Source organism: Hylobates moloch, unplaced genomic scaffold (assembly GCF_009828535.3).
Source record: "Hylobates moloch isolate HMO894 unplaced genomic scaffold, HMol_V3 SCAFFOLD_14, whole genome shotgun sequence".
NCBI classification, from domain to species: Eukaryota; Metazoa; Chordata; class Mammalia; order Primates; family Hylobatidae; genus Hylobates; species Hylobates moloch.
In genome coordinates, this window is record NW_026652289.1 from 15633595 (window position 1) to 15660458 (window position 26864).

Sequence of the window (26864 nt, forward strand, 5' to 3'; positions counted from 1 at the left end):
CATCCACGCTTTGAATTCTTTATCTATTAATTCTGAGTTCCCATTTTGGCTAAGGATCATTGCTGCAGAGCTAGTGTAATACTTTTGTGGTGTCACTACAGATTTTTAATGGTGCCAGAATTCTTGTGCTGGTTTCTTCTCGTCTGGAAACACTGGTACTTCTAATTATTGTAATTATTTTTGTGGGGGTAGTATTTTTTCCTTTTCTTTCTTTCTCTGTTTTTCTCTGTGGAGAATGCTGGGTAGGGTTTTTGGCTTTGCTTCTATAGCCCTATGCACTCTGTTGGCATGTTTTATATTGGACTGTGTGGTTTGACTTGCAAGTCAGTAGATGGCGCTGATGGGAAACAGCCAGCTGCAGCCAGCGTGGCTAGGTATATAACCTGATCCTTGTTTACTGGGAGAAGCTCTCTGTTCCCTCAGCCAATGGGCTGATTTGCGGAGCGCACAGTGGTTTGAGCTCCCTGCTCAGCTCCATGGGAGCGGAGTCAAAATGGGCAGGGCCAGACTTGGCAGTTCTGCTGACAGGTCCCCTGATGACAGGCACAAGCATCAGCCTTGAGGGAGAATTCTGTCGGCAGACACCAAACACTCCGAGGTGGGTCAGGTATGGAGGTGTGAAAGCTCCTCAGTCCCAAGATCTCTGCAAAGGTAGGAAGGATGTCCTAAACTCCTAATCCAGGAGAGACGGTACTCCACATGCCTGGATATTTACACGTATCAGTGACTCTAATACCATCTGTCGAAAAGACATTTTTTTACTTTCGAATTGACTTCATATCTTTGTAAAAAATAGGTAGTACACATGTGGATCTGTTGCATAACTCTATTTTGTTCCACTAATTTAATTATCTATACTGAATTCCAGCACCATAATGTTTTAATATACATCTTCCTATTTTATTTCTCGTTTTTAAGATTGTGTTGCCTATTCTTCCTCTGTTAAATTTTACAAATTTCAGTCAACTTTTCAATTTTTTGGCAATTTTGGCACTTCTGTTTGGAATGTGTTGGATCTGTGAATTCGAGATAATAAAAATTATCCCTAAATTCATAGATCCATGATATGACTCAAGATCTTGAAATGTATTCCACAAACGATATGTTTTGATATTATTACAATATATTTTAAACTTAATTTTTCATATGCTTTTCATTTGTATAGACAAATAAAATCGATATTTCCATAGTAATTTTATAGATTACTTAGGATTAGACATGTAAAAGATGATTGATATTATTAATTGAGTTAACTTAGAAGGCATCTGCAACAATGTGCCTCCTCCGCCATCCCTAGCGAGCTTGAGAACTCCATTTTCAAACTCTCTCAGCTTGGAAAGTGGGGTCTCTACATACAGCAGTTTATTAATTGAATTTCTCCTATTCAAGACCACCACATTCACTATACCATTGTATCCCGACTACCTCACTCTTTAAATTTCATTCTAATTCAGTTTAGCTCCAATTTCAGAAGAACTTGTAAACATATATCTAAAAGTTGGGGCTATCTTGAATATCAAAATCACAAGAACTATGAGAATAGCTAAGGGAAATATGAGAAGGTAAAGTAAAATCAAAGCAGAGAGAAAAAAATGCATATTTTGTATTTAGAGAAGTGAAATCTAGTTGGTTTACAGTAAAAGAGGGTTTATGTAGAAATGTGAGACAGAACTTGCAATGTAGAATGAGTACGTACAGATAGTCTGATGATTGGATATCACTAATCATAGGTTTTTATCCTTTTCATTCAAATTAGTGCAAAGCACCTTCTAATTGGATATGCTTATTCCAGTTTCTCACCCCAATCAAGCTATTTTTACTCACTCTCTAGGCTCAGCTGATAGGATACTTTCTTTGGGAACCTTTGCTGACTTCTAAATAGGTGACATCTCTTCTTTGAGTGTTCTTATATGTTGAGGCTGCTTATTCACAGCTTTAATAACTACTGTAATTAAATAATTATTTGGTTAACATTGATTAAACCTGCTAAATGGTAAGTTCAGAGAAACAGAAACTGTATTTTAAAAAATTGTTTTTAAATTTTCTCATTATAGGGTAGCCTATGAATGGAGGCATTTTCCTTGAAAAATATAAGAAAATATTTTTTCATCATGCATTCCTTAAGAACAGAGCCAGATGAATCTTATTTTGAGAAGTGACAAAATGCTACTGAAGCATGACTAATGAAAAATACGGAAGTTAAGGTTGGGAGGAACAAAGTTGTTATCTGTAATCACTAAAGTGACAAGAATAAATAAATAAAAATTGGTAAAAATCAATTGCATATAAATGATTCATGATGAGCTTCCTGGGAAACTGAATACATTAATTCCTGGAAGTCAGAACCACATGCTGGCCGGTAGCTAGATGGCTGGTAATTTCTGGAAATACAGTTGCTTGGGCAGCTGGAACTTAAGACCTGAACCCCCAGATTCAAGACTCACAGAGCTAATGAGTGTAACAGATCAAACAGGGAAGGCCACAGTGGAAACCCACACCACTGGTAGAGGCAAAGCCCATGAGAGCTCTAATAGAATTCTGGTAGAGAGCAGGACTGCCTTTGTAGGGAAATGGAGATCTGGAATCACTGTTGCTGAGTTGCTGGAATATAGGGAGAAACCTACCTTAATCCTGGTAAATTCAAAATGTTGCAAAAGACTCAGGGATTTGGGCTGGCCATTTCTAGAGAAACTTTAATATGGCATTGGGATAGTTTCTTGAAATAGAATGATTAAGTTTATAATGATATAATGATAGAGTTTATAATATGATGATAAATTTATCATTATTTCATCCTGAAATTAGATATTAATCTATTTAACTTCAGTACCAGTTCTGATATTGCGAATTTATTGTCTCCAACATTATAACTACCAGCTGTGTGAGCATGCTTCACTGTATAATTGTGTAATTATTATTGAAACTATCACTGATTAGTCTTTAAAAGGTAGTTTGCTTTTCTAACTAGAGTATTTCCAGAGGCCAGAGAACCACTTTTATATCTAAAATAGGCATATCATTTCCATTAATCCAAGATGGCTTTGGCTTAGGGCTTAGCCAGAAAGTATTCTTTAATGTTAATGCTATTTGTGTCTGTGTTCTAGATCTCTAAGATGGCAGAAACTCACAGGTGAGAATTCTGTATATAGAGCAAACTTGAATTATAATATTTTTTAAATTATGAAAGTTATAAACAAAATTAGACCAAGTTCACCAGGGAGCATCGAACATTGTCATTCCAATTTCTGTCACAGAAAGCTGAATAGAACCTTCCCTATTTTCACTCATTATTTCAATCCCTTTGGATTTCCCAGAAAGCTACTGGCAAATTCTGTAAGTATTTGATTGTCTGAAAATGTCTATACTTCTCCTCCATTTTTAAAACAGACATTTATTGGTCATATTACTCTAGTTTTGAAATTTTTAAATATTTGAGGACATCTATTTCTTTTATTTATTTCTTCTTTTCTGTTTAAAATTTAGCTTTTAATCTCAGTTGCTTTGATGAAGGTAAATTTCTTTTTAAATTTTTTTCCCACCTCTGGCTGCTTTAAGTTTTTCTCTTTTTCTTTCCTGTTCCTCAGTGAGACTCCAATATATGCCTAGTTATGGGCTTGTCTCCATATTTATCATGCATGGGAGTTTTAGTAGTTCTTGAATATATGGATTTGTTCTTTCCTCTATTCAAAAATTATCTTTGGATCCCCTGTGAATTTGTTTCTATTACATATGACTTCTCTTAGATTTAGTAATATGTGGATTTATTTCTAGCCATATGTACACACACACACACTCATACAGACACATAATTTTGTTTTAGGACTCCAACAGCAACTATGTTAGACCGTTTCACATGTTCCGTAGTCTCTGAAACTCCTTTAAATATTTTAATAATTTTTCTTTATTTTTTTTGGTTTGTATATATTCTACTGGACAGTAACTAATTATCTGTTTAGCCATGTTTTGTTTTAATCCATTCACCAATTCAATATTTTAATTTATTATATTTTTTAATTTTAAAATCTCTTTTTGGTTCATTTAATATACTTCAGTACTCTGCCAAAATTTTTCATCTATCTTTTTATTCCCTAAGCATGTCAAGTGTAGTTATTTAACATTTACGTCTAATATTTTCATTTACTGAAGCTCTTGTGAGCCTAATTCTGCTACATATATCTATATTTTGGATTTAGTAATTTCTTATCTTCTGAAGCCTGGTAAATTTTTGTTGGGTACTAGACTATATCTGCGTCTTCATGTGTATCTAGATATAACTATATCTGCAATGGTATCTATATCTATATATAAATAGGTATCTATATTTACATTTGTATCTAAATTTATCTATATAAAGAAATAATTTAGAGCTCACTGTGATGTTCTCCTCCTCCTAGAAGAATTTAAATTTGATTTTGGAAGGATAGAACAAGAGCCCTGGTATTCCTATATCCTCTTAACCTAATCAAGCGCTGAATTTGGAGCTGAACTTCAGCCTCTCTTTTGGATCTAACAAGATGCCTATTCTAAAAGTAGTCATGAATTCCATGACTTTCTGCTTCTTTATTTATCAACACCTTTCTTAGATTTTGGCCCTGGTAATTTCTAAATATTTTCACATGTATGCTTATATATCAAGACCTTTCTTAGATTTTGGCACTCATCACTTCTGAATATTTTCACATGTATTTTCCTTGTCTAGATTTTCTAAACAAAAGACATTAGTTATAAATTGATTTTTCATTTGTGAGCATTTGATTTTAACTTATTTACCCTTAGGTATGAACCTAATCATTTATACCTAATCATTGGATAAAAGATTTCTTTTTAAAAGTACATAAGTGATTAGAATAGAAGAGAAAATGGAATAAAAGTGCCCAATCCCGGCCGGGCGTGGGGCTCATGCCTGTAATCTCAGCACTTTGGGAGGCCGAGGCGAGCGGATCACCTGAGGTCAGGAGTTGGAGACCAGTCCGGCCAACATGGCGAAACCCCGTCTCTACTAAAAATGCAAGAAAATTAGCCAGGCGTGGTGGTGGGTGCCTGTAATCCCAGGTACTAGGGAGGCTGAGGCAGGAGACTTGCTTGAACCCAGGAGGCGGAGGTTGCAGTGAGCTGAGATTGCACCACTGCATTTCAACCTGGGTGACAGAGCAAGACTCTGTCTCAAAAAAAAAAAAAAAAAAGTGCCCTACTCAAGACTGTTTTAGTAGTTTGAATGCCCATATTTGTCATTACCACACCATATGAAATCACTTTGCATTGTAACTGAGCTAAATTTCCAATAATTCCTTGAATACACAAAGACTTTCAGCCCTTTCTGCTTTGCTTATTGTGTGTAATCTTCCCAGACTTCTCCCCTCCGATATTTCTGTCTTTGCAAGTCAAAAATTTGCAGTTCCTCTAAGATATCGTAGAATAAGTTTTCCCTCTATATTCCTTATCATCTTTGTGTCTCCATATTTTTACATTTAACATAACTTACATGTATAATGGATCTCTTTCTCTAACAGCTGTTGTCTAAAGGAATAATGCATGGGAATAGTTATTGGACATTGTTTGAACTCTTTTTTTCTTCTCAACTTTCGGTTCCTTATTGAAATCTGTTTATCTTCACACTTCGCTGTTTCTGGAATTACTTTGCCTGAGAAAACAAAGAATGCTACCACAAAAAAGAGAAATAACATTTCCCTAATTTTATGCTCAGATGTGAATTAAATTATCACTTCTGATGATATCAAAAGGTTATTATCTTCAGCTTTACTTATTGTGAAACATGAATACAAACCAAGGTGGAATATCAATCCTCCATTCAAGTTTCATGGTATCCCTTATAACACACATGTAGATAATTGAATCATATTGAATTCTCATCAATGAGATGCAGGCATTTGATCATGATTACCAACAAATATTGGGTGACTTCAAAAGTTACTTCAAATCACTTTCGTTTCTCTTCAGTTCGATTTTTCTTTTATGTATATCTATAACCATATCATTCTAAATAGTATTTTTTTCTCTGCAGATTCTTGATATAACTATCAACTAGTCTGCTACCTTATACTTGTTGGCATAGACACAAGAATCCACATTTTATAAGGGGATCAAGCTAATTCCTGATTCTGAGATTTTAATGAATAAAAGTGTATATTTAGTAGACTTCCACTATCTGTAGTTTGAATAACAAAAATCTCTGAGGCCACCAAAAGTTTGTCTGAATCCCAAACTTCATATGATTTTCAAACCTATTCATATATATATATATATATATATACCAATTGTTTCATAATAATTCCCTAATACATCACAACCAAAACCCTAGCAATGTAAAACCACCACAAACATAGCTGAATATGAGACCAATGGATTTATTGGATTAAAATGATTTGACTTTTTATACAATTGTGGAAGAAAATCGAATAATATAAATTCTACTTTTAATGTGTACTTCAAGATTTATTTTCAGCTAGTACTCCAATTACAGTTTTTCAGATGAAGCCTGCCAGCCAGTATTTGGGGCCAAAGATAAACTGAGAACTTGATAATTAGAGAGTAAGAGGCTAATTCTTTCTGTACATGATGAAGACAATAAAGGTTATGAGTAGAGGCATTGATGGCATTAGCCAACAAAATTAGCAATTTAACAAGATGATCAATAATAGAAGCCTGATCCACAAGTTGGTCTGTAGCAAGAAGACTGGCAGCTCCTAGAAGCCAAGTAGGTTGGGCGGCAGAATCCAGAGCCATAGCCCAGGGAAGGGAAGCCACAGCCTCCATAACCCAGGGATCTGAAGCCACTGGACCCACAGCCCACCGAGTAGCAGCTCCTCGATCCATAGCCCAGGGAGCCGTAGCTGCTGGATCCACAGCCTAGAGACCCAGAGTAAGTTGTCTGGCAGGGACTGCAGAGCAAGGAGGTTCTGGGGCGGTAGCAGGAGGTCTGGCAGGGGCTGGACTCCACATAGGATGTCTGGCAGCTGGTGGGCTCCCAGCAGGTCTCCTGACAGCCTCTATAGAGAGAGGATCCCAGCTGGCAGGTGCCGGGAGAGCAGAGGTCAGTGCTGTAGACCAGGTTGCCGGGGTAGGAAAAGCCACAGGAGGAGGCTGGGTAGTGCAGGTAGCCACCACAGGAGCGGGAGGAGAAGTTTCCAGAGCAGCAGTTGTAGGACATGTTGACGGGAGATGTGAGTTCAGCTGAGTTACACTGAGAAGATTCTGAGTTTGTGTACCACTCCTGGACAGGACCATTTATACACGTTCAGTCGTGGGTGTGGCACCCTACAGGGTCATCCTTCACATATTTGAGCTCCCGCATTTCATATAAGTAACTTAGTAATCTTCTTTGTCATTGCAGTTAACTAACACCCTTCATCTTATATTTATGGAAGAACTCATTTTGTTTTTATAGCTCTGCGTCAATGAAATACACTTATGTTACAAATGCTATGACAGTATGTGATTAATGCCAACTCCATTATGGCCAGGAAAACCCCTCTTATTTTCTCTGCCCATGATTTATACATCTGCTCCTGTTTTGGCTGGGAAATTCTTTCTGTCTTGGGTGGGGATAGTAATGTATTCATCTTTTTTTGTCAGTGGCCTAGAGGCAGAAATCTTATTGTTCACACTCTCCAAAATAGTTTGCCATCTGTTATTTACTATAATCAGTGCTTATAAGTCCAGTCTCGAGGGCCTATATAAAAGTAAGCCAAAGGAATTGAGAGATAACTAGACATAGATATCATCTTGAACAAATTTTTTTTAAAAATTAGTATTTAGAAAAAAATCAAAACAAAAGCAAAAAATCAATAAATAGAACAACAATAAGGACCCATGTGAAAAAAAGCAAAGTAGAAGACACTGCTGAGATGAGGTAGGAAACAAGTCAGAGTAGTCAGAATAGCAGAAGGATGCTCAGGACTCAGGGTTTGCAACTAATGGATGGATACTCCATCCTAAAAGCAAATCAAAATGCTTTCAAATAAACTTATTTGATGGCTTTTGTATGATGCATTCATATTTGTAAGTGTTCTGGAGCCTACCTGTCTACAACACCTCTAAACCCCCACCTCAAAATTTTGAATGCCTTCTGAGCACTTGCGGGGTAACACCAGCTTCTATGTTTTTCGCGACTCTGTCCCAGCCCTCTTTAAAGAGGTGGATTTAGCTTTTGTGGGTGTTGAAAAGTATAATTTGGAGATCCTCATTAAAAACACAATATTATGAATATAATAATAGATATAAACATGGATATTAACTTAGAATAAAACTTCCATAGTTAACAAAACCCAAGATGTCACAAAATCAAGAAAATACTATACCTTTATCGTCATCCTCATCTATAACCTTTTCTACCTTTTTTGGTTGCATAGTCAGTCTTTGATCAGCTCTACATATGACAATGATTTTGTCAACGTGATTTTCTGTAGAACAAATGGAAGTAAAATTTGGTGTTTCTTTTAGAAATAGTACACCAAAAATACTTGAATTATTTTTTATGACACAGAAGTTTTTTTTTTAACTTTGCCATTTGTTGTGAGCAACGCGACAGCTGTAACACCCTCTGTCATTTCTTTTCAGCAGTGCGTCAAGCCTGATATTGTGTGCCTCTTGTCCAGATGTCCCTGGTTCACCTCCCACCTGTGTCTGCTGGCAGTTTGTATGAGGATCGGCTGCAAACAGCTGCGGATCCAGGGTTATGGGGGTCTTCTAGTTTGTGGCAGAGCAGTGTCCTTGCTCCAATCCTTCTTCTTAAAAGGAAAACTACGGGCCGGGCGCCGTGGCTCACGCCTGTAATCCCAACACTTTGGGAGGCCGAGGCGGGCGGATCACAATGTCAGGAGATAGAGACCATCCTGGCTAACACGGTGAAACTCCGTCTCTACTAAAAATACAAAAAATTAGCCGGGCGTGGTGGCGGGCGCCTGTAGTCCCAGCTACTCGGGAGGCTGAGGCAGGAGAATGGCGTGAACTCTGGAGACGGAGCTTGCTGTGAGCCGAGATGGCGCCACTGCACTCCAGCCTGGGCGACAGACTGAGACTCTGTTTCAAAAAAAAAAAAAAAAAAGGAAAACTTTCTAAGGCTTATAAGGTTGACCCTCGGGACTAGATATATTAGAAGTAGTGCAGGCAGCTCTCCGGATACACCCGCGGCCTGAGGATGCCACAAGGGACTCCTAGGCCACAGCAGCATAGCTGGAGCAGCGGGTTCCTCCCATTCTCCCCAGGAGTGATAACAGAGCTTTGGAAAATGTCAGGCAAGAGAAGTACCCTCAAAGTTACCCTTCATTAAGTTCCATCTGTCTCTGCCTCTGCCTAACGTGCCCTCCCCAAGATGTCTGAGCATGTGCTCATGGCAGTCTCCCTAAGACATCAGGGATTTATATGGAGCGCCAGGTGTCCCTCGGACACCTGTCAGGACAACGTCTCTCTCTGGGGCTCCAGCCTCACTTTTAGTAATTACATTGCTGTATGTGTTGTTGGTGTTTTTGTTGTCTTTGCTGCTGTTTAATCCCAACCCAAAACAGAAAACAAAATAAGAAAATGTCTGATAGCTTTACTATGTTATTTGGATTTATGTTTTCTAACAATTCAAGACAAATTCCCTGACAGAATATATGCCAAAGTCCAAATATGTGATGTCAGGGGCTCAAGAAGTATAAAGCCATGGCTAATGTCATGGAATTGCAAATCTATTTAATAAAAAGGTAATTAAACAACAGATACTAAAAGTATCGACTTTTTCTTAATGTAAATGTATGTTTAATTGGAATTTTCTTTAGAACTCACTAGATAAAACTTGCATAAGTCAAAAAATGACAAAGAAGCTTCCCCCACATCAAACAGCTACTTTTAACAACTTTATCTTGTGATCTTCTAAATATCTAAATTTCTGTCTATGGGCTCTTGGCAGCTAGGAGAAAAGTCCTAGCCCACAAGATGCTGTGAAGACCATTTCTTTCTCAAATCCTCATTTTCCAAGGAACTTTTTGAAGATAACCATCATATCACAGCTAAGGATAACTTTTTGTTAACTGCAAATAGGACCAGTGTTAATCAAATTAACAAAGTCAGCAAATGTGTTTATCAGGGCTCACCCTTATGACTGCCCTCCCCGCTTTGCAATAGCGCCCTTCTCCTCCCCATGCATATCCTGCCCTCCCGGCACTACTGGGGTGGTGAATGGTACCAGTTAAAATAATAGACCATAAACTCACAGGTCCTCTGTCAAATCCAGCCCACATAGGTTCGTTCATCTCACAAGTGCAGGCCCCCCTGGGCATTTTATTAAACTATAAATTAGTTGCTAATATTCAACAACCAAAAGATTCACAAAAATTTGGATTTGTGATTTCTTTTTTAAAAATTCCGAAAGTCTGGTGATCCTGGGTTTTCTCACTCACAGTTGGCTGGAACTGAAGACAAGCTGCTCCATGGATGTGGCACATGCTTCTTATCATCCCCACAACTCTAACCACCCCTCTTGTCTCCCAGCGCTACAGCCAAATTTCAGTTGTGACTACGCATCAAGCCTGCACTATTATTTTGTTGTGTTGGTTAATGTCTCTATCATAAGTGAGAGAATGTGAGATGAATTAAGAAGCTTTGGGTTTCAAGAAAATTTCTGAAAACTATATCCTCGTGCACTTGACAAATATTCTTTCATGTTTAATAAGAAAATACATCATGTCCGTGATGATGGATTAGAATATGAAGCATCAATCATCAAACAAATCACAAATCCACTGAACCACCTCACTTATATTTATGAGCTGCCTACATCATGTAGTGGCTTGAAATGATCTCCTCTGACTTCAAATACTTTATAAGCCAGCAGAATTTGAGTTGGTTTTTATATGCTGGGCAAATGCTTAAATCAGTGTTGCCTAACTTCTGAATATGCAACAGAATGAACAATGGGTCATTTTAGGACATACAAATAAACCTAAAAATAATTAATTAAATAAATAAACAGATTATTAAATTCCTCCTAAGGCTGCCTCATCTGTGGTTCTGATGTACCACCATTTTTGGAAGTTACTCCCTTAAATTAAAAGAACATCTAGCCAGGAGCCCACGGGAGATCCTCATAGCCCTGTGAAATCATACTACACGCCTGACCACCATAACCCCCTCTGGACATGGCTTGTCTGTCCAAGTTTATAAAGTACATTAAAAATAGAGGAAAGGTAATCTATTTTCTGCTTGTACTATTGTAATCTGATTGTAATGTGCAGTCGTTGATAATAATATGCTGTCTTCTCTCTTCATGCTATTGCAAAGATGTAATAGCTATTACAAATGCTCTCATTCAAGAATGCTGAAGATGGATTTAGTGGCATTAATATCCATCCTGCAAGATGGAACATCTTAGAGTCTGAACAGAGGCCGTGTCACTACCCAGTGACACTGTACAGATGGTCTCATGATGACTAGTAATGACTTCTTTCACCATAAATACCAGAGCAAATAGTGATTTTGACAGGCTATGACAGCTGAAATTGGGAGGCAGAAGAAAAAGGGCCTTCAGTTAGAAATCAAATGAATGGCATGATGAATATGCCTGTAGCACAGAAACAGTCCCTAGGATATAGTAGGCACTCCATAGATGGACGTTGATAGAATGAAAAGGGAAGTTAGGCATGCAGATGTCTTATATGAAATCAAGCATCTCAGAAGCCTATCTAAATGGTAACTATTTTGCCTTTGTTCATTCTTTGATTTGGCAGCTGAGTGAAAGTTGGCTATATCTATTAATAGATTTGGAAGCTTTTTCACTCAGAAGTAGGAAGCCTTAACAGTGGATCAGATACAAACCATGGGCTGTCCTTTATGTAGCTGGAATCAAATCCTAGCCTAGTGGAAAAAAGCAAGATAAGGGGAAAAGAGAACATGCTAGAAGACATGTGTGTAAGCACCCTTCCTTCTCTGCCATTTTTGAAATGAGGAAAGTTCCTTTTTGCCCCTCGCAGGGCATGTAATAGGGTGTGGCTCGCTTCTTCTGTGCCCCATAGCTCAAACCCCTAGCAGGGAGCATGCAGACCAGCAGGTCGTGGGGAGTGTGGGCTTGGACCCCATGGCAGCATCTAGGGTTGAGTGTTTACAGCTCCCAAAGCCCCAGTGGGCATATGTTATAGTCAACTCTTTCAGCTTAGCTGTCTGCAACTGTCTGTCTTGTGTTAATCAGCTCAATTAGACCCTCTGCCTTATCACAAGGACAAAAGACTTTCTGTATCTCAGGGTTCTTGCCCTAGTGTACCTGAAAAATCAGATCACACGTAGGCTTGGAGGATTAGTGCAAGGTTTTATTGAATGGTGGAAGCAGCTCTCAACAGATGGATGGGGAGCTAGAAGGGGGATGGAGTGGGAAGGTGGTTTTGCCCTGGAGTCGGGTGGCTTAGAGGCCAGGCTCTCCTCTGACAACCCTCAGCCAAATTTCCCTTGGTGATGGCCTGCCAGCATCTGTCAGTGTGTTCTGCTAGTGTGTTCCACTTGACGTCTAGCCACCTGTGTATTTGCCCACTAGGGTCTCGGAGTTTTTATAAGCAGAGGATGGGGACATTGTGAGCCAGGGTGGTCTTGGAAAATGCAATATTTGGGCATGAAAACAGGAGTGCCTGTCCTCACTTTGGTCTGCGGGCACAGGCCCTACCCAGCACTTCCCTGCCCCCTTCCCATATCACTTTGAAGAAGTCTGGCCTCAACCTGATTTTGGATGTCACCATTGTCTCCCTCCTTTCCTTCTGTTTAAAGTCTTTGCTGGAGATTGAAGGAATGACAAAATAGCATACAGACGGGAACTCCGTATTTACTCAGCATTTCTTCATCTAACCTCTGGAAGGTATCATAGGATTGGGTGAGATTTCTGTTCATGAACTCTCTTTATTCCTCAAGGGAAAATAAACAAACAAACAGATATGGACAAGGAAGATGTGGATAGGAGAGTAGGAAAAAAGGAAGCAAAAGGGGGAGGTTATTGCAAGGTGCTTCTGTATTTTCAGAGCTCTAGAAGTAGAGGATATTTGAGGTTCCTCTGTGTCCTAGGATTGCGCACTTCTTTTTTTTTTTTTTTTTTTTTCGAGATATAGTTTCACTCCTGTTGCCCAGGCTGGAGTGCAATGCCGCGATCTTGACTCACACAACCCCCGCCTCCTGGGTTCAAGCAATTCTCCTGCCTCAGCCTCCCAAGTAGCTGAGATTACAGGTGCCTGCCACCATACCTGGCTAATTTTTGTATTTTTAGGAGAAACAGGGTTTCACCATGTTGACTAGGCTGGTCTCAAATTCCTGACCTCAGATGATCCGCCCGCCTTGGCCTACCAAAGTGCTGGGATTACAGACATGACCCATTATGCCCTGCCTGGCTTGTGCACTCTCTAAAGAAAAGAAAGCAAAATCAAGTGAAGAGTCCTAGACAGGATCCTTAGCCCTTCTCGGTTGGCTGAGCTCTGTGGTAGGTGGATGATTAGAGGCAGAGACATGGTAGAGGTAAAGTATCCCAGTATCTCTTGGGAACAACTGGAGAGAGCCCCAGTGTTTGAAAAACTTTTGGCTTTTCTTCCTTACTGGCACTGTAAACTGCTTACCTTTCTTTGTTCATTTTCCATTCCAGTGCTGAAATCCTATGATGTTAAGATTTGGTTGTGGCAATATCTCTGGTGCCCAGGGAGTATTCCTTTGCAATTTCTGTCCCATTCCAAGTGGATTGAGGCTTTCATGAAGGTGGTTAAAGAGCTCTAGGATGTAGTTGAGACTACTTATTCCTGGGGAAGTGTTATACACAGAGTTCCTTCTTTCTTTTTCATTACTTTCCTTGATATTAGCTTTTTCACCTACCCTCATTCCAGGATGTGATTTATTTAAGACTTGGGATTTAAATCAAGGGACAAATAAGGTAATCTCAGGTCATTGTGGAATGCAGTATATTTGACCACTCAGAATCTTAAACCCTGATGATTTTAAGAAATGCTGTTCAAAATATAGATGTCAGAATTCCCCCAGCCCAGAGAATAGTTCTAGGGTGGGGGCCTGCCATTGCGATTGTGGGACAATGAAATGTAGAAGCTCAGCTTGCATTGTGCTGTCAGAACACTTTGCGGGCAAACCCTGATGCTGCCCTTTTCAGCACTGCCTTGCTTTGCTCATTGTGTGATTGTGAGAATGAACTGGGATAATATAAATAGATAAATAGAGATACTGAAACATAAATAACCAGAGTACTGCACGCTGGTTAGTAAATCTCTGCTGAAATAACAAAGCAAACCCTTGCCAGGTGACGCTGAGGTATCAGATTTGAGAACCACTGCTGGAAATAGTTTTAAATATGTTTTTGTGCTTCGAGTCATTCTTTGGCATACTAGCAAAATGTTCAGGATTAAATGAGAAATTTGGAATTTCAAACACTATACTTATTTCAAAATAAAACCATAGCACCTGCAACACAATATTGAGAGCACTATTTTAAATCTTTATGGAACCAGTCAGCTTTTCATAAAACAGTGATTAACAACCTCCTAACTTTACGATTTAGTTTCATGTCCCTATGATGTGTTTCTTCTTCATTTACCCTTCTTCTCTAATTTGTCTTTTTTTTATTTCCATCTGTTTTTTGTTTGTTTGTTTTTGTTTTTTGCTTTATCCCTGTTCCATTCGCTGTGTTTTTCCTTTCTTTATGCTTATTTTAAGCACTCCTTTTCTTGGTTTGGCTTTCTAAACTTGGAATAATTTCAAACTGAGGAAGTGTATTTTTCTGTTCCATCAATTAAATAGCATTGCTTTTCTATTTATTGGTTGAATAAAGTTGACTCTCCTCTACGTTTGTTTCCAAAAGTAGTGGAGTATTTTTATTCATTTCTCTTAAAATGTTCTAAATTTAATTCGTTTTTTTGGTGCTTTATTTAATTTTAGACTAGAAATCATTGAAAACTTTCCAGATTCTAATTTACATTTTAAAAGCTCAGCATTATAATGCCTTTTTAATTGAATGTTCTCAAATGGCAAACAATTCCAAGAGGATTTGCAACAATGGCCCTAATAAAACTTTCTTATAACCATACATGCATATCTGGCCTCCAGAGCTATTAGTCTGTTGTTACCTTAGGACACCCTAGCTTTGTACGATACCCCACCTTAATTTACCAGACCAGAAGAACCTGGAAGATAGGAACAATGTCTATTCCTCAATTATTGACTGGCGATGGACTTTCAGTAATGTTTATTAAAAAGATGAATACAGGTATTTTTAGTATGAACTTCATTACTTTTACTTGTTGACAACAAAAAATACACAATTATCATTTGATGAACTATGAGATTTTGCTGCCTGATTCCTTAGAAAACAGACATAAAGGGCATGGCATCTGGTCACCATGAGATGGCAGGAAATGGGAGGTGGCAGGGGGCCCTGCCAGGTTGCATGGTGATTGTTGGCTATGGAAATAGCCACCTTCATCCTTAAAATAAGAAAGGAATGATCTGTGTCTCTTAAGTACATGAATAAAACATATTCAGCCATGTCTGCAGAGGCAATGTTATTTTAATTAGATAACTAATTAGTGAAACTGCAAAGGACTCTCTGAATACCAGGATGTTTTCTCCCTATACCAGTGGTCAAGGGTATATAAAGTTCTTTAGGAGAAAATTTGTTAGAATTCCTTATTAAATGCCAGGAAAACTGAAGTCAGGAAACAATATCCAATTGAAATTCTATAGTATGCATTTTTTTTTTAACTTTTAGCAATGGCCTGTCTCCTGTTGTATGAGTTGAATTTTGTCCTCCCGTGAGATTTGTATTTTAAAGTGCTAACCCTCTGCACCTCAGAACATAACCTTATTTGGTGATAGAGCCTTTATAGAGACAGGCAAGTGAAAGTGGGCCCAATTCATTCATATGACTAGTGTCCACATAAAAAGGGGAAATACAGACACAGAGACAGTCACGCACAGAGGGAAGATAACGTGAAGAGACACAGGGAGAAGACCATTCAGGACCATTTAGGGAGATGGCCATTTGGGGAGAAGTATCCAAGAAAGAGGCCTAGAAGAGATGCTCTCCTCACACCCCTCAGAAGGACCCAACTGCCAATACCTTCATCTCAGCCTTCCGGTCTCCAGGACTGTAAGACAACACATTCCTACCAAGTCACTCAATTTGTGGTACTTTGTAATGGCAGCCCAAGCAGACTAATATATCCACCATCTGTCAAAGGGAATTCCTCCCATCCCAGGAATTGAGTGGCCACAAGGACCTCCTTCACTCAGTGTCTACCATGTTTCTCCTGGCCAGCAAAGAACCTACCAGCCATCCTGTGCCCTCTTATGGACACCCTTTCATCAGCCTGTCCAGAGGACAGGGTTTTGAGCATGGGGCTGTGGACTCTGCAGTTTTCAGCCTCTGTGGATATGGGACCTCCCTTGACCCAGATGATGGGCTGGGTTTCTGTCACACTCATAATTGCTCCTCCAGGAGAAGTCAGTTCACCGTATTCCCAATCAATTTGTGGTCACAGGTCTAAAGAGCAGCATGTTGCCTTTCCAGACTCTCATGAATTTTTCCGTAACTTTATTACTAAAGAGATTCTAGATTTTCTAACTCATGAACTGCCTATTCATTTCCAAAAATGAGGTCTTCAAAAGCCATCTTCAAGAACTTAGCTGAAGCTTTTTAATATAGTAGTGACCTATGCTACATCTAGAAATCTCCAAGTTGTTACTCCTGAAATTATCTCTTTTCTCCCCTTTTCATTTTCTTCCTTCCTCTCCTCTTTCCTCTCTCTGCCTCTTCCTTTCTTAGAATACATTTTATGTTTCATATTTTCTAGATCCTCTTTTTTCCAATATGTCTCCCCAAAACAGAAATATTCCAACTTCTTTAAAATCATCCTCCTAAGTTAACACAGAAATCAGGTTTTTGTTTTTACTTATTTTTGTGTGTTTTGTATGCTTCTAGTAAGTTTCCTCTGGCATGAAAATCCACGGGTCCTGCTTGGGAAGGCCATTTAACTGTAAGGTATAGCACTTCTGGAGACTATTCAAGGCAAGTGCCCAGATATTGAAATCACTGCAATAGCTACATTCTTAATTAGCTCTCCTACTTAATTTATTTTCTTCTCTTGGTCTCTATCCAAACGTGGAGCCACAAAAAATATATTTTTAAGTCTGAATAGTGATTAGCTTTTCCCCATCCCTTGTGTGATAAATCAAAGAGTATAACTTAAGAAATGTGTTGAGAAAAGTTCTTTCTTCTGTGCTAGCTGTTCCACTTGAGACCTAAGTGTTATCTCAAATAAGCAGAATCCAAATTCAACCTAAAGTTAGAATACAGTTGTTGCCATCTTGAAATATATTTCAGGCTCCTAAAAGAGTCAGAATTTAGGATAATTGGAGAGAGGATTTTATATTAATAACTTTGACTGCAGTGAACTCATAAACTTCATTTTTTCCTTTATGCATTTATATATCAACTCATCTGATCAAAATGAATGCCTATTCTGTTTAAAAATCTCATACTTAGAAGAGTAAATGAAATAAATAGAATAAGTGAATGAATGAAATTTGCAGTAAGACAAACCTAAACTTGAGCATAATTCTGTCATTTATGAGAGGTGACCTTATGTTAAGTTATTAAGATTTGTTGGTCTCTGTTTCAACATCTAGAAAATGTGAATGGTAATAACACATATTTCTTTGGAGAATTAAATGAGGCTACATATGTACAATTCCTGCTAGGGCCTTTGGACACATGTTGGTTCTGCTACTTTCCAACCCTTCCATCTAGCTGCCACATTGCTCTATATCCCTTTGTTTTGATCTCTCTGTTTCCAGGAAGCTTTCTTGGACTAAACTTTCTCAACTTCTTAGTGTCATGTCTGTGATTTCTCCTCTATGAGCTTACTTTTTGATTTTTCATAGTCCTGGTCTTGTCTTTTTAGAGTTTTTATGCTCATGTCTACCTTCCTATGGCATCCAAACTAGAAATTAACATGAAATAATATGAACGGTCAACTTTCAGAAATGTGTGATGAAATTGACAAATATATTTGAACCAATGGGATTTGTTAGAGAAAAGTTAGAAAAAGCTTCATGGAGGAAGCATGTTTTGAGGTGGATTTTCAAGTTGGAAAGGCTGGTCTCAAACTCCTGACCTCGTGATCCGCCTGCCTCAGCCTCCCAAAGTGCTGGGATTACAGACGTGAGCCACCACGCCCAGCCTGGACTTTTTATTTCAAACGAAAGTCATGGATGATGAGGGTCTGATGACATAAAATGGATGAATTTGAAGCAGGAAGAGCTGTAGTGAAGTTAGAGGAGGTGCCAGGGCCTGGAAAAGTCTCAAACAATGAGGCAGGATGACCTCCGACAAAGCCACAGGCCTGGGTAGGCTTGCATGGGAGACTGGGAAGAGACCATGAACAGGTTAGTCCAGCGAGTTCTCATCAAGCCCTTTACTCAGTAGTGGGTCCTTCATAGTTAGCATTAATGTTTAATAGATAAATTTCCCCTTGCGTGAGAATTTTAAAAATAAAATCTAGTGTAAAGCAGCTGTTATGAAGAAGACTCTTTAGTGACCAGATAATAAAAGGCTCTCCTAGGTCTAGAGAAAGCAGAAAATTAAAAAGAGAACAGAAAGTAAAAAAGGTGGCCAGATGCAGTGGCTCATGCCTGTAATCCCAGCACTTTGGGAGGCCGAGGTGGGCGGATCATGAGGTCAGGAGATCAAGACCACCCTAGCTAATATGGTGAACCCCCGTCTCTACTAAACATACAAAAAATTAGCCGGGCGTGGTGGCGAGTGCCTGTAGTCCCAGCTACTGGGGAGGCTGAGGCAGGGGAATGGTGTGAACTCGGGGGGCAGAGCTTGCAGTGAGCCGAGATCACGCCACTGCACTCCAGCCTGGGCGACAGAGCCAGACTCCGTCTCGAAAAAAAGAAAGACAGTAAAAAAGGTATACGGCAGTATATACGGATTTCTACTATTTCTACTACTGCCTAGTATTTGGTTAATTTGAAAGCTTTTGAAGAATCTCTGGAAACATTGCAATAGAAGATTATCAGTTTAAAGCTTCTGCTACATTACTATGTTAACTTGGAAAAACAATCACTTTTCAAGTAATTCAGATCATAAGCTACTTGTGGCTACTATGTACTGTAATGATAGTTTTATTCTCTGTAGTGTTGTTATGCCTAAATTTCTAAAGAGAAAATAGAAAGAAGAAAGAAAGAGAAAAAAAAGAAAGAAAGAGAGAGGGAGGAAGGAGGGAGAGAGAGAGGGAGGGAGGGAAAGAAAAGAAAGAAAAAGAAAAGGAAAGAGGGAGGGAGGGAAGGAAGGAGAGAGAAAAGATTTCAATATGACGTTTTCCCTGATATATCAAGATAGTGCATTTTTCTTTCTATACTAACACGTTGCCTATGTATGTAGAGCACGTAGAGTATTTTATTAGTTCCAGAATCCACTTTTGAACTGTTAAGGCTACTCTAGTTTTGTTTTGCTTTTTCTGCCTTTCAGATGGACACATTTATTAGCATTCGGGAGTTGTTCATTAGCATTTGTACAAAGTGCCCAAATAACTCCTAATAAAAAGTGTTAACCCAATTAGGAATGGGTGGAGGGACTGTTAACTGGAATTGATTCCCAAGTTATTTTAGTGTTTATTCCGAGACATAGGGAGCTGGTCTAGAAAGGCAAGAACTTTTGGGTATTAGAAAGTTTTTTTTTTTTTTTTTGGAGAAAAATCAACATGTAGTAAGAAAAGAAAAATATTTCTCATTTTAAAGGTGTTAAAAGCTGCCATTATAAGGAATCCCATGTGTTGGGGGTGGTGCGTACTTTTTAGTAAATTTAATAGGTGTCCATTCATAAAGCACAGCTTATTTTACTTCAGTGAATCAGAGTGATGGCTTAAGTATTGCACAAGGGCACTTCATGTGATGCATGCCACACTTTGGATTCTGCATGGGAGAGATAATCATAAAACAAAGTAACTAAGTGCTCTGAAGCAGCGTGCTTTGGAATGAAGCAAGTTAATTTTCAGGTAGTTAAGAGGCTCTCTTTTCGATAACAAATGTGAATGCCATTTCCCTTAGTTAAATCAAATAAAATGTCAGATTCAAAAGAAGAAGAATAGGCACAGATAAGAAGCCTCTTCCCCCCATTAATCTAAACATGGATTACCAAGATTCTTTATCTTTCTTGGGCTAGGAAGTGAAATATACTTCAAATGTATAAAGATCAGTAAGGCATAGAACTCCCCAGCTGAACACTATTCAGTCTGAATATCCTTAGGAAAAGTAAATAAGGCTTTGTTAGGCTTTTATATCTTAGTATAAATAAGCTTAATAGTTTCTTTTCTGAGACAAGTTAAAGTTGAATTTACTTTTATATTTTCAAGGAATTTGCAACTTGACTCTGAATAAGAAAACCATGATTAAAGCTTCAATTTTGCTTCTATCTTACTGAGAAATTAGGGGAAAGTTAAAGCTCCTGAGAGGTAATTTTTCCATGTATGAGTTGACCAGGGGATGTTCAAAGACCCATATAACTCTAATACTTCAAGTTAAAAGCTTCAGAAAAATGTTAACAATTCCTCAACGTTTAAGTATAAATTAATAATTGCAGCTAAGAATCTGTCCTTTCATCCAGAAAAAAAAATTGAAACATAAAACAAAATAAAATTTATGAGTTGATTTAGAGCATAACCATAGAATACTGCTTGCTACAAGATAAGTTCATCAGAAAATATCTGAAAAACTTCAATTTGAAGTCTTACTAAAAAGTTTGGGTTTATTGTTTCCTAAGTGAGCATTGTCTAAAGTAGCCTCTTGTTAAGGAAGATGCCTGGCATGGACACCCAACATAATGCTGCACTCCTCAATTCTGATCCTGAGCTCTTAAGATATTAGTAAAAGGTTTAACTGACAGATTGCTGAGGCTACTGAATACAGTTAGTTAGTATTTGGAGAAATCCTCCGTTTCTAGTAACAAGTAATATGCTTGTGTAAAAAAAAAAAAAAAAGGACAATCTATTTTGAGTAGTAACCACTGATGCTCCTTATAACTTAATGGAAGTAAAGAAAGAATTTTGTGTAATTCTATTTGGTACAATAAGGACTCACTGTACTCAAATAGTAAGAGGCAAGATACTCATAAATGTGATGACATATAACACTGAAGGTCAAACCACAGTGAATTTCAGGAAAAAAAGAAACTGAGTGGCTTCCTTCTAAGTGTTCCAGAGTGACTAAAGTACAACTAAGTATATGCAGATGTGATAAATTAAACAATAACCTAGGGAAGCATTCTTATAATAGAAGGTGAGCAGGGAGGAGGGAGTGTCAAGACAGTGGACACACCCAGGTCTAAGAGCATATATAACTTGGAGTCCAGACTATGACATTCAAACTCAGAGAATCTTTCCACTATAACTCAACTGAACTCACATCTCCCGTCAACATGTCCTACAACTGCTGCTCTGGAAACTTCTCCTCCCGCTCCTGTGGCGGCTACCTGCGCTACCCAGCCTCCTCCTGTGGCTTTTCCTACCCCAGCAATCTGGTCTACAGCACTGACCTCTGCTCTCCCAGCACCTGCCAGCTGGGTTCTTCTCTCTACAGGGGCTGTCAGGAGACCTGCTGGGAGCCCACCAGCTGCCAGACGTCCTATGTGGAGTCCAGCCCCTGCCAGACCTCCTGCTACCGCCCCAGAACCTCCTTGCGCTGCAGTCCTTGTGAGACGACTTACTCTGGGTCTCTAGGCTTTGGATCCAACAGCTGCCACTCCCTGGGCTATGGATCGAGAAGCTGCTACTCAGTGGGCTGTAGGTCCAGTGGCTTCAGATCTCTGGGCTATGGAGGCTGTGGCTTCCCTCCCCTGGGCTATGGCTCTGGATTCTGCCGCCCAACCTACTTGGCTTCTAGGAGCTGCCAGTCTCCTTGTTACAGACCAGCCTATGGATCAACCTTCTGCAGATCAACTTGCTGAATTTCCAGACCTTTTAAGCAAAGTGTCTCAGTCTCTACGTAGAGCTGTTATCATAGGCTTTTCCAGCAATGTGAGCTAACCCCTCTTACTACTAGCTCTTCATCCTTTCTCTGGCATCAAGTACTGGCTGGACAGACTAGTTCTTTCAGACTGCGAAATTAATGAATGAGCAAAATATAGAGTCAAATGTTTACAATTTTGAAACAAGTGATTCATTATCACATAAGTTCATCTTATAAAGTATATGGAAGGTCAGTTTTATTTCACATAATAAATTCATTTACTGTTGATTCCAATATGTTCTCTTTGTCTTTTATTGGTTTTCAAAGTTTGATTTGTGATCTGTTTTGGGGGTGCCAGGCCCCCAGACGTCTTTTCCTTGGACATGCATTTCCGTAGGTAATGTCATCAGGCCTAGTGTATGGGGAGATTCTCTGGGCATGCCACTGCCTAAAAGACTGAGCAAGTGCATGTCTTCTGCCCTGAAAACTGGTTGAATTCTTAACAGAATTATTGAGAGTACGCTCATGATGGTGGTGTGTTTTCAAGGAAGACACCTTTTGCTGACAATCGTATTTGTTTTTTGTTTACATTTTTAAAACAGTATTTAGTTAGAGTTTTCTCAGAAGATGTCAACTAGGTGATTAAATATAAAATTATAAAATATTTGAATAAATCTGAAATATTATGATGGAAAAGGGAAAATATGAAATGTTAGGTACTGGAGGGCATTATGGTTGTGTTTAAATATAGGAGAAAATTAATTATTCAATGTGTGTGTGTGTGTTTGTGTTGTGTGTGTGTGAGAAAGAGAGAGAGAAGCAGAGAAGACAGAAAGACTTAAGGTTTACAACTGTGAGTAATGGAAACAGTTATAGGGAGAAATACTTCGGCTTGTTATAAATGTATATTTATAAATTATAAATTTATAGAACTATTATGACCTTTGTATTTTCTTTGGATTATTGAGTTTATCAACAAGGAAAAAGATATTACTTTTCAGTGATTCCTGCATTGAGTGGCAGTTAAAATTAGATTATTTTCAATGTTCTAGATCTTATAACCTCCCTCAGTATCCCTGGAATCCACTGCTCAGCTCTGACAGTGTGAATAAAAATAAATATTTGTAGGATGCATTTCACATCTGAGACATAAGACCTTCTCTGTTTATTTTAATTTAAGCAAGTAATTTCTTTCAGAGGCTAAAGGTAGTATAAAAATTCAGCTAAAACTTTTTCATAAAATATTTAGTAACAACTCTCCATGAATAGGAAAATAACTTGGAAAGATTATCATTTCCTCCAATAATATGTCATGAGCTTTAATTGATTTTTTTCCCTGACACCTTTTCCTTAAGCTTTTTATAATTAAACCTGAAAACATACGGTATCTTTTCTCTTATACTGGAGACAATATGGGCTAAGCATGGAAGTGTGGGAACCACATCCTCTCATCATAGAAACCTGCCCACCACAGAAACTAGAAGAATAGAGAAGGGAAACACAGGAAGAAACTCCCAGCAACACAGAAGCCTCTGATTCACACGTACCTTAAGCTAGCTTTATTCATCCTTTAAGTTCTTTGATCATATGGGTCAATAAAGTCTTCTTTAGGTTTAAACTAAATAAAATAATTGAAATAAAATAATTGAAATAAAATAAGACTTCTGGCACTCTCATATAAAGATTTACAATACTGGCAAACTGAATCCGGCAACACATCAAAAAGCTTATGCACCATGATCAAGTGGGCTTCATCCCTGGGATGCAAGGCTGGTTCAACATACACAAATCAATAAACGTAATCCAGCATATAAACAGAACCAACGACAAAAACATGATTATCTCAATAGATGCAGAAAAGGCCTTTGACAAAATTCAGCAGCTCTTCATGCTAAAAATTCTCAATAAATTAGGTATTGATGGGATGTATCTCAAAATAATAAGAGCTATTTATGACAAACTCACAGCCAATGTCATACTGAATGGGCAAAAACTGGAAGCATTCCCTTTGAAAACTGGCACAAGACAGGGATGCCCTCTCTCACCACTCCTATTCAACATAGTGTTGGAAGTTCTGGCCAGGGCAATCAGGAGAAGGAAATAAAGGGTATTCAATTAGGAAAAGAGGAAGTCAAATTGTCCCTGTTTGCAGATGACATGATTGTATATCTAGAAAACCCCACTGTCTCAGCCCAAAATCTCCTTCAGCTGATAAGCAACTTCAGCAAAGTCTCAGGATACAAAATCAATGTGCAAAAATGACAAGCATTTCTATACACCAATAACAGACAACAGGGAGCCAAATCATGAGTGAACTCCCCTTCACAATTGCTACAAAGAGAGTAAAATACCTAGGAATACAACTGACAAGGAATGTGAAGGACCTCTTCAAGGAGAACTACAAACCACTGCTCAACAAAATAAAAGAGGATACAAACAAATGGAAGAACATTCCATGCTCATGGGTTGGAAGAATCAATATCGTGAAAATGGCCATACTGCCCAAGGTAATTTATAGATTCAATGCCATCCCCATCAAGCTACCAATGACTTTCTTCACAGAATTGGAAAACACTACTTTAAAGTTGGTATGGAACCAAAAAAGAGCCTGCATTGCCAAGTCAATCCTAAGTCAAAAGAACAAAGCTGGAAGCATCATGCTACCTGACTTCAAACTATACTACAAGGCTACAGTAACCAAAACAGCATGGTACTGGTACCAAAACAGAATATAGATCAATGGAACAGAACAGAGCCCTCAGAAATAATGCCACATATCTGCAACTATCTGATCTTTGACAAACCTGACAAAAACAAGCAATGGTGAAAGGATTCCCTATTTAATAAATGGTGCTGGGAAAATTGGCTAGCCATATGTAGAAAGCTGAAACTGGATCCTTTCCTTACACCTTATACAAAAATTAATTCAAGATGGATTAAAGACTTACAGGTTAGACCCAAAACTATAAAAACCCTAGAAGAAAACCTAGGCACTACCATTCCAGACATAGGCATGGGCAAGGACTTCATGTCTAAAACACCAAAAGCAATGGCAACAAAAGCCAAAATTGACAAATGGCATCTAATTAAACTAAAGAGCTTCTGCACAGCAAAAGAAACTACCATCAGAGTGGACAGGCAACCCAGAGAATGGGAGAAAATTTTTGCAATCTACTCATCTGACAAAGGGCTAATATCCAGAATCTACAAAGAACTCAAACAAATTTACAAGAAAAAAACAACCTCATCAACAACTGGGCAAAGGATATGAACAGACACTTCTCAAAAGAAGACATTTATGCAGCCAACAGACACATGAGAAAATGCTCATCATCACTGGCCATCAGAGAAATGCAAATCAAAACCACAATGAGATACCATCTCACACCAGTTAGAATGGCCATCATTAAAAAGTCAGGAAACAACTTTTACACTGTTGATGGGACAGTAAACTAGTTCAACCATTGTGGAAGTCAGTGTGGCAATTCCTCAGGGAATTAGAACTAGAAATACCATTTGACCCAGCCATCCCATTACTGGGTATATACCCAAAGGACTATAAATCATGCTGCTATAAAGACACATGCACACGTATGTTTATAGCGACACTATTCACAATAGCAAAGACTTGGAACCAACCCAAATGTCCATCAACAACAGACTGGATAAAGAAAATGTGGCACATATGCACCATGGAATACTATGCAGCCATAAAAAAAGGATGAGTTCATGTCCTTTGTAGGGACATGGATGAAGCTGGAAACCATCATTCTCAGCAAGCTATCACAAGGACAAAAAACCAAACACCACATGTTCTCACTCATAGGTGAGAACTGAACAATGAGAACACATGGACACAGGAAGGGGAACATCACACACCAGGGCCTGTTGTGGGGTGGGGGGAGGGATAGCATTAGGAGATATACCTAATGTAAATGACGAGTTAATGGGTGCAGCACACCAACATGGCACATGTATACATATGTAACAAACCTGCACGTTGTGCACATGTACCCTAGAACTTAAAGTATAATTTAAAAAACAAACAAAAAAAACGTGTCATTGGGCAGGGCGTGGTGGCTAATGCCTGTAATCCCAGCACTTTGGGAGGCTGACGTGGGTGGATCACAAGGTCAGGATTTTGAGACCAGCTTGGTCAACATAGTGAAACTCCGGCTCTACTAAAAATACAAAAAATTAGCCAGGTATGGTGGCTGGCACCTGTAATCCCAGCTACTTGGGAGGCTGAGGCAGGAGAATCACTTGAACCTGGGAGGCGGAGGTTGTAGTCAGCCAAGATTGCACCATTGAACTCCGGCCTGGGTGACAGTGTGAGACTCTGACTCAAAAAAAAAAAAAAAAAAAAAATGTCGTCAAGTGCAGAGCTACTCATTGACTTTGGTGTAAATAGGTAATTAAAAATGTTTATTAGACATAAAGGTCCTATGAGTCTGAATTATGCCATTAGCATTGAAGGTGGACTACTAATTCATCTTTAAATAATGTGGAATGAGTAAAATGTGGATTAAAGAAATCATTTGAGAAAACAAACTAAATGGGTCACAGTAGCATGGCCAGTAAAAGTCCTGGGAGCTAGAGGCTCATAACTTCAAGTGTGGAAGGCACCAGGCCTTGCAAGGAGAGATGAGCGCAGAGAAATGTTTAAAATGCAGCAATCCCAAGATAGAAGGAAGGGGTGTCCAGTGACATAGAGAATCTAGTTCTGTAGTGACTTGAAGAATCTCCCCCATTCTAATGCAGTCTTTAAGTGGAATGCAAATAATTGAAACAGGGAGGCAGAGAGTAAAGGAGGAAATTAACATATTAGAATACTTTCAATATTTAAACCTTTCAAAGTATAATGTGAAAACTTAGATTTCATGATTCAG

At 38.7% G+C, this 26864-nt stretch overlaps 2 protein-coding genes across 2 annotated transcripts; one reads left to right on the forward strand and one right to left on the reverse strand.

Annotated features, from left to right (window-relative positions):
* Nucleotides 1-6432: 6432 nt before the first annotated feature.
* LOC116482260 (keratin-associated protein 13-1) lies at nt 6433-7222 on the reverse strand. Its single transcript, XM_032175570.2, has one exon. The coding sequence runs from the start codon at nt 7166-7168 to the stop codon at nt 6650-6652; it is 519 nt and encodes a 172-aa protein (XP_032031461.1). The 5' UTR covers nt 7169-7222; the 3' UTR covers nt 6433-6649.
* Nucleotides 7223-21387: 14165 nt separating this feature from the next.
* On the forward strand, nt 21388-22269 carry LOC116482216 (keratin-associated protein 13-2). The gene has a single exon (XM_032175497.2). The coding sequence runs from the start codon at nt 21446-21448 to the stop codon at nt 21971-21973; it is 528 nt and encodes a 175-aa protein (XP_032031388.1). The 5' UTR covers nt 21388-21445; the 3' UTR covers nt 21974-22269.
* The last annotated feature ends 4595 nt before the right edge of the window (nt 22270-26864 follow it).